At 32.3% G+C, this 9,533-nt stretch overlaps 1 protein-coding gene across 1 annotated transcript; it reads right to left on the bottom strand.

The window, feature by feature from the left end:
- Window positions 1-2,925: 2,925 nt before the first annotated feature.
- Window positions 2,926-8,785, bottom strand: LOC120330432 (growth hormone secretagogue receptor type 1-like). The gene is made up of 9 exons (XM_078118735.1): window positions 8,593-8,785; window positions 7,681-7,806; window positions 7,392-7,521; window positions 7,000-7,128; window positions 6,053-6,180; window positions 5,614-5,747; window positions 4,599-4,691; window positions 4,318-4,444; window positions 2,926-3,868 (listed from the first exon to the last, which is right to left on the bottom strand). The coding sequence occupies exons 1-9, from the start codon at window positions 8,706-8,708 to the stop codon at window positions 3,709-3,711; spliced, it is 1,143 nt and encodes a 380-aa protein (XP_077974861.1). The 5' UTR covers window positions 8,709-8,785; the 3' UTR covers window positions 2,926-3,708.
- Window positions 8,786-9,533: the final 748 nt, after the last annotated feature.

Genomic DNA, 9,533 nt, shown 5'->3' on the forward strand with positions numbered 1-9,533 from the left:
TTATCAATAGAAATAGTATCGACATAGTTTCACAGGCGACCCACTGCACAAATATTCTATGAGAGTCAATAATCATTTCATTTCAATAGATTTCTCTGTTGTAGTTGCATTTGAAAGATTTGTAGAATAGTCCATTGGTTCTTCCCAGCCATTGCTAATATTATTGAATTCTCGTCCAGTCGACTCGTGGTTATAGCTGTGAGTTCTGCTCGATGGTATCATGCACTGTGTTAACGATAATACGTTGACTGTATAGGTAACTTCTGAATGTCTCCGTTGGATGTATAAGTATATTCCCAGTGTCTCTCAAGCTTAAGAGAAGCTCAGTTACCTTTTGTAGTCCGTTGGTTTCTTTGCATTTCAAGGTCGTTTGATAAACCTATCCCAAGAGCCGATTTGATAGAATAATGTCTGTCGCTTTGCTAACAGACCTATAATATGTTCGTGTTATTAGTACTGTTTTAATATCAACATTTAACACGGTATACTATAGATACCGGCCCCGTTGTTTGACCAAGACGAGAACGGAACGTATGATAATGTAAATAATGTTACAACTAAACCCTAAGATCACAATTTACACCATATGGTCCATCTGACTTTTGATAAATATTTGCCAATGTCGCCATGTAGCTAGGTATATTCACGGAAGGGACGCAAGATTTACGAACTGGAAGTCCAGTGATAGAATTAACTGACAAGGGTTTTGTCCTGAGCTTGTGAACCGAATCTGCCCCGACGACCACTAACAGTGGGTTACCCCAAACGTTAATGAATAGGGGTTAAAACAATATATATATATATATACGATTCTAACTAACCTTAAAAATATTGATCAATATATACATTTTCGCAATTCTCATGAATATAAAAAATAAACGTGACGTCTTGGCTCATGTCATCAACAATGTTGTAATTTTGAAGTATAAAAATGAGTCGCACAGCATGGACCGTAGGTATTTCTAATTGAATAAATTGATTTGATTTTGTTTTTCATGATTTTAACTCGAATTGGGGTAAATTTGGGGTTTCTGTTAATGACGTCACTATGGAACTACTTGAGAATAGGTGGTCTTGTGTCCTGTAAGTTAGACATTATATATTAATGTATATATTTGTTTAAAATTCTTAATCATTATAACGCATGTATAGTTTGTATCGTGAAATCTGATGAAACGTTGCGACTAGAAGATATAATTACATTGAATTTTTTACGTTTTCATGTTTCAAATCAGAGCATGCTAACGGTTCAGTGACTAATAAACTATTTCCCCCAAACCATGTATCAGGAACACCAAATTGATAATCTATTTCACTACCATATTGAATTGATTCCAAGTTCCATCATTATGAACTACTAACCGGTTAACTATTCACTATAAATGATTGCCTTCATCAAAGCTTTTTTCATTTCAACCGTATTAGTCGTTATCGTGATTACGTTACCAAAATTCTCCGATAATGTAGTTGCTTGTATGAAACTTAGTTTAAAGTTGATGTGTAAACGAACACCATTGTCATTGTGAAAATAACATACGATGTGTACAAGCAAATGTTACGAATGACCTATATGTTTCTACACATATACTTCCCAAACTAAGATCTTTACCAGAACTAGTTACTTGTTTCATAGCAAACGAGTGGGTCAATTTAACAGCATCTTTAAGTCGTACACTTTGAACAGTTAGGTGAAAACATGTGCAAACAATCAAATATTTTAGTATTTGATATAAAGAATCTGGTAAAGAAGATGGTGTAAGGGAATGCATGGAAAATTGGAGTTGTGTGCAAATACTTCTATAAAATCTAATTCTGTGAAATGTAAACATGCGAAATGTACTATGAAATGTTCGGTAATTTTTACTCCTATTGTAGGAAACTTTGCCATAGCACCACCACGATACTGTTCATTAATTTGTGTAGTTGAGAAGTGACTCGGAACGATCAAATGTGTTTATTGACTGCTTGATATTTCAGTAAAGGCTCGTATAGTGTCTACCGTACTGGTTCCTATAGACCGCGTGGGCGAAACAAAAATTGTTGGTGGACATGTGTAATCTTTCTGTATTTATCTGTGCACGACATATAGTTCTATTACATGTGCGTATGAACGCCCACATTCTTCTCAGTATTTGCATGTGCAACTGCAAATGCATTAAAGTAAATATTTAAAAGAAACAACCAGGTAATGTTGAGAAGGATGTTGAAGCAAACGTGTGTATGAGTAATCGAATCATTTTCAAATAATTGACTCTTGCAAATTGAATAAAAACCTTTCAAGCAATAACAATTTTACGTGCTACGCCAGAAATACTTGGCAAATATAGCACAAGAATCACGTGTATCTCAAGTGTATATAAATTTGTTTTCAATATCCAAACGTTTCAATTTATCCGAGTTTACTGCGACGATGAATACAAAGTTACATAGCTATAGAACGGCTGGTCGGAAGTGCTAATGAGGTTATCTGAAACTTGGATACTGAAAAGTATACGATGTTGGTACGTTTCTGTACTATTCTTAATACTTGAGTATTTCAGTAAATATATATAATATATTTACAGCATTGGTCGCTAAGGACGTCATCGATTTAGCGATTGAACAGAAAACTTGGTTAAGTAGAAGGAACGATGTATATTATGCAAAATTTCATGATGGCAGCTTTTTCAGTGCTTTCGAGAAATTCAACCTGACTGCAAACTTTTCTGCAGTAACCAAACAAGGATATGATGCTTCAAGGTGATCCGTAATGGCTGCGTCCATGTTAAAAGCGCTTATACAGTTTACTCGACTTGAGAACTATGGATCCATTTTAATTTGATTTGACCGACCACGTTTTTGATGCAACCTTGCTTTTATCTCCCCTAATCTCAAACCATTTTTACACAACAGAATTTTTCTTCGACGCGTCAAATTTTTTTTAAATTATAGGCAATCACACTGAATAGTATAATAAACAATAGTTCAATTTATTTCATGTATCTTTTACCCCCCAAAAATAACGTTTTGTCTTCAAATTCATTTGATTTGCTACCATTCTGAAGCATTAAAGGTATAGTGTTAGTCTGGGTAGATGTAATACAGTGACTATATTTCTCATTTCAGTAAAACTAAATCCAATTAAAATAACATCTGAACGGCAAACTTTCACAAAACTTGAAGAACAGAATTTTAAATTGAAAAGGAATACACTTTATAAAACCTTATAAAGCTTTTACATGAGTAACAGTGCATTCCCAGTGCACGAAACAAAACTAAAATTTTCATTAAACCACAAAAACTTTATATAGCGACCGATGAAGCAAATCTTTTTTCACTATGAATATAAATATTTATAACATTAAACAAGCACATTGCTATACAGACACAATATTTACAGCAAAACATGATTCGCAATCAAATTGCATGAAGAAACAGCGTAAACTAGAAAACAATAATGTTTTCTGTTGAAGAAAGTTGGAGAAAATAAAATGCATATAAATGGTAATTCACGTAGAATGAATTGACTTCATCTTTATATGCATTGAACCAGGTTCAAGTTAAATTATGCCATCGAAAATAGTAAAAAATTTGTAAAAAAAAATTGTCATAATAAACAATTATAACAAATATTTTACAGAATGTAATTTCAAATATTTTATCAGAGCCAATGTTATTCATGTGTTTCTTGGTGTTTGTTTCAATATTAATCATATTGTATAACAAATGTTATGCATTGGTTTTTCTTGTGTTCTGCTCACTAAATTTCGTTTCTTGACTACCAGGCAACCTTCTTCGATCTCGTTCTGATTCCTGCAAAGGTCTTGAATCTCGTTTCCAGCAACAAAACAATTTTTTGAGTAAGTCTACAGATGCATTTCTAATTGAGCTGCAAAAAGTATGAAAAAAATGAAACATAAATTTTATTATTACTTGATTAATCGTCGCCCCAGAAGTATTAATATGGAGGTAACTAATTTTGTTCGCTGACTTTACCTCAAGTTGTTTAAAGCGACTGATTACTAGAAGACAGATGGTATATTCTCATAGCTAGCACAGACAGACCATACACTTGTAATAGAACTGAAATAAGAGAAATCGAAATAAAATTATGGGCTAATCCTAACCTGATACACATACTACAGGAGTACCGATTTTTCAACATGCAAATGTAATATAAATAAGGCAGTCTGATGTTACCGCATTAGTTTGGCTTATAAATAACATAAAAATTATGCTTTTTTGAGATGGTAGTTAAATTATAATTAAACCTGATCATTTATGTAGAAAGGCAATAGAATTAAAAAGTTTTTGAAATTGAAATAAAATAAAACTTGCCTCGAAGATATATTGTAGAACACTGGGTTCAGACATTCCGAAAATCGCAAAATGAATATCGGTATAATATAAATCAACAAATCTGACTTGGTTCTTAGTGAGTTATTCGTGTTGAATAGTCGACGAGCTAGATATTGAAACAAAAAACAATAAAGTCAAAAGGAAAGTAAGATGAGAATATGTTACAGAGAAGAATCAAATGCAGGTTAATGAAGACAAAATATAATATAGTCAAAAAAGACAACTGAATGACCTATTAAAAAGGTCACACAAAAACTCACCAACATCCGGAATATATCCAATCAGAAAAGAAAGCAAAATCAAAGAAAGCTGGAGGATGGCAAAATTTTCATCTTTTGTCTCCCTGCCATTCCCTTAAAATAAAAATATTAATTACAGCATTTAGTTAATAAATCGATTTTATTAAATTATTTTGAAGTTTTTGTTTAAAATTATTTCAATTTGGATAGATATTAGCTGCTTTATTCGTTTTGCTCATGCACCGAACATATTCAACACTAGCATTTCAGACTATCGTCTCTCAGTACTGACGCGACAACCATTGAACACCCGTTATAACCATTGACCTCAAAAGCATTTAGCACTATTCTAAACATGGCTATATTTAAAGTAATTTTACAAGAGCTCGAGCGAAACGTCAAATTAATTTCAAGAATCAATTATCATGATGTGAATTGGAAAGTTATTTTAGCTAGGAGGAAATCAAGTGTCAACCTTCCCGCTTTTTTTTACTTGAGTGACAGCATTCTATGAAAAACATTCTTTTTTACTCATATTTTCCGAGGCCCCTTCTCAAAATTTTTTGAGTAATGCATGTTTAGAATGCCCTGAACAACAACCCAACCAAACTCAATACGTATTAACAATTATATGTCTACAACAGCATAACCGAGCATTCAGAGTTGTTGTTGTTTTGTCAGTGGTTTCACAAACTAGTTCAAGTATTTTTAAAAAGTTCAAATACATAAAAAATATCATCAACTAGTGGTTCCCAGACTTTTTCGTTAAATTTTCCCTTCGCTCATTTCGAAACTTTTCATTCCTTCCCTACTATGCATTAAAACTACTCCATTTGTTCAAGCTGCAGTGGATCCTTAGCGTGTGAAATTCACATTCTTTTTCACGGTTTCAGGTAGGTTATAATGTGTGCATAAATAAGTATTATAATGGTAATAATAAAGAACATAACTAATATTACAAAATATACAAATCAAAAATCCTCCCCAAAAACTGACTATTAATAAAGAAACAATTGACGTTATATCTAATCCTTACCCAATGCTTCTTTGGATAATTTCCTTCGTATCATGAGATATATTAAAGCAATGGAGCATATAACCACCAACATCATAGGTGCATAAAATATGATTGGATATGAATATTTTACGTATTGTGAGAAGGCTATTATTCTGAAATTAAAAGTATAAATTAATTAGATGTCTGTTATAATTTGACGAGTTGTGACTAGATTACATAGAATTCAGTCAGAATTACATAGAATTCAATTAAATTGAATTATCTTGACAAAGATAAATGCCAACAATGGACATAGTAACTGAATGAACTAATACCAAAATTGATTCAGAATTTGAAAAATCTATCAGATCTAAGTGAGCATATCAAAAGAGTTAGTGAACATATAAGTTTTCAACTTTTAAATTGAATCTTGTAACAGATGAAAATTCGAAAAATGGATTGGATGTGCAACACTCACGTCTGTCCGCCACCCCTGCACAACATAACGTTAGGATCCAGGTGAGAACCTTTGAATACCCCCATAAAGTAAAAGTAAGGTACAAAAGACACTCCAAAAGTTTCCAACCATATGAAAGCAACTCCGATCTGCAAAAATATACATTTCGATAAAAGACGTGCGACGTGTTGATTATCGTCTACAAAAGCTAATTAATATCATAAATACTTGTTCTTCAAACACACGGGTCGGCAACCTTTAGCCTTGAAAGAGCCATTGGCATCCTTTCCGCCAAACTCAAACCTACTCGGAGCCGCAACATCTACTCTAATATCAGCGGCTGTTAAAACTCTCGGAAAACCACTTATGATGCAATACTCTATTTCTTAAGAAGAAGCTAAATAAATTAATAATTCAGTTTACGACGAAATGAAAATAACTTGGATAATGAAAAGTAAAAGTTTGTTTTGACAGATTTGAATCACCAAAATGCGGCCTATTTTTATCACTCTCGACTTATACCAGTCATCATGTGTAATTAGTTAGAGGTAATCGAGTTTATGCTCCCGGCTTTTATTGAATCTCCACTGTTTCTAACAAAAACTTCTGTAGCCACTTTGATTCACGGGAGAAAGAGCTCCAAGAAACGAGAGCTCAATGCGGCTCAGGAGCCGCAGGTTGCCGATCGCTGTTCTAAAAGAGCATTATCTTTCCATATACGTACTATGTAACATGTTAGTATTGTGCCATAACATATGTAATAGGTTATCATCACGTATTAATTTAGAATTAATTAATTTCATGATTAATCATACATTTCAAGCATCTAATAAATTTACACTGGAGAAATTAATGTTTGATATAGGTCGATTCAAACCATCATCAAACTGTAAATGTATCAGTAATATATTAAAATGTATACAAAAACACTAAACTCTAGCGAGTAACATTAGAATTAATTAACTTACTTTGGCCATCAAAACACTAATACGTTTAATATGATGAGGATACGAAACGGCAATAAGACGAAGGAGTGAAAATACAAGAATATGCTGAATAGTACAAATTGTTGTCCATATATCAACAGCGGTATGCAACTGTGAAATATTATTTAATTTTTTTATTAACCCGGTAAATAAAAAACCTGTTATTTGTAATGAACTAAATATTGCTGGGACAAAATCTAGTAACTCTGGTATGGTAAAGTTCGGTATTTTTTCCATATGATAAATTTTCCATTTTTTATTCTTTGTTGAAATTTCAACAATGCAGACCTCTAGCGAGCAAGGTTTTTTGAATACACTTAACTTCAATTTAGCGTTTTCACTGAAATGTATATAACAAAGTAAATGAGATTCACCTTACACACAATGTCTGGAAATAAATAATCTTTATGAGTTCCCATCAATGCCAAAAATGTCAACGGATTGCTGATTGATGAAAAAAAGTCAGAAACGCACAAACTCGATATAAAAACGTTGAAAACTGAACTGTAAAATATTATTGAGAATACGCAATGAGAAAGATTATAATGAAAAACAGTTAATGAATATCATAGAAAGATATAAGGAAAAGAGAGAGAGAGGGAATGGAAGAATTAAGGCAAAAAATGCAAAGAAAAAAAATAGAAATTAATTTTCCCCACTCACTTTTTCAGTTTTGTATCCAATAAGATTGCAAAGAACGTGATGCTGTTCAATATTATTCCAATGATTGACATTAGACAAATGATGCTTCCCAAACCAGCAACTTCTAGTTGGGTAAAAAACGGCTCCCTAAAAATGTAACAAATATTTTAGGATTTATGTCAAAATTAAATTAATTTTATTACAATAGTGTATTTTGTGAAGATTTCAAAAACTTGTTATAGGTATTTTACTTTTGGTTATGCAATAAGCGTTTTGAAATGATATTCTTACCATACCTAGCAAAGTTGTATATAAATGGACAAGATGTAATGTATATACTGAGCCAATTTCTGATATTTGATCAAATGAAATAATTCTATTCCACCATTTACAGTTATGACATGAATCTGGAAAACACATCCTAAATTCTATCCTACCTGATTGATTGAACAAACACATTAATTTTCACAAAATATTTCATTTAGTTTATTCTGCTGGATCCGATTATAATTTTAAAATGAACGTCACGGTTTGGTATTATTCTATTAATCAGTCAATTTGTATTTATTAGTATTTAAACTAAGAAGAACATACATGTGGATATAATTTTGGCGTTCATGTTCTTTTTATAGCGCTATTCAAAACTCCGCGATAAAAACGTGAAATTTATCCCAATGGTTCGCAATTTCGAATCTCGTTGGTGGAATATTGGGGGAGAGAATTGATGGACTCTGCGCCGGCATAGGATGGATCACATAACCGCCAATCGGTTACGGCTTCCTACACCGTCAAGTCAATGCGTTGGCATAAAATATATAGTTAATTATTCCCATACCAGACATGGGCTGGTAACCGGACAAGACACCGATAAAAACTCAAACTATCCTATTTTAGTATTGTTCGATGCAAATCAATTTAAACATAAATACTTACTGGGGAAGTGGACCAGTCGGCGAAGATGTAACATTATTTCCATCGTTGCCAAAATTTTGGTCAATTTGTGTTACGTTAAATTGATCGAATTCACTAAAGTTGCTGTCATTTGCCATTTCAATCTTTTTTAATTGAACTTAAGTGCGATAAGATTGAATTAGCACTTAATGGAGCAATAATATACACAATATACCCTGAAATCAGAATCAGTGAAATAAAAATAGAGCAATCAAATTTAGTAGTAAAGTTAAGAGTTAAAGAGTTGTTGGCAGTTAGCTTGTTATTACTACAAAAAGAAACCCCCAAAATCTCATATAAGAAAAAAAATTGAGAGACGAATGTTTGCAGGACTGGAGGTAGAAAGTAACGAAATATACATCTTATTTAAAAATAATGAAGCAAAAAGAATCGAAGTAATACATTGAAGTGATTGCATGTGATGAAAGAAATAAAGCATTTCATCAATCACTAAATGTTATGTAGTTTAATTCCAACCAATGTTATCAAGCGCTTTTGGTAAAATGTTTTATATTTCAGAACTAAAAGCATCTACCAACAATTTCCACATAGTCATTTTCAAATTTTATGCATGATACATCTGAAGCTTCAACCTCTTTGCTAGCAAGTTGATATAATTGTGAAATTGTCTCTATTTATCTGAAAATCTATCTTCTTCGTGCTATGCTCTCAACAGTATACTGCGGTTGCTTTTTCATCATTTTGATGGAAAGTGTTTTTCTATCAAAATATCTATCTGTTCTTTGGAACGTCCTTTACGTAACTGATTAACACATTGCAATGATCGAAACGTTCCAAATTACGTAGAATGTAAATTTTTTCCTAAGTTAAGTTTGCATAACGTTATATGTTCTTTTTTAATCCGGATAATTGCTTCATATGGCACGATTATGAAGTGAATTATGCGACCTAATTTAATTTTT

Source organism: Styela clava, chromosome 12, assembly GCF_964204865.1.
Source record: "Styela clava chromosome 12, kaStyClav1.hap1.2, whole genome shotgun sequence".
NCBI lineage: Eukaryota > Metazoa > Chordata > Ascidiacea > Stolidobranchia > Styelidae > Styela > Styela clava.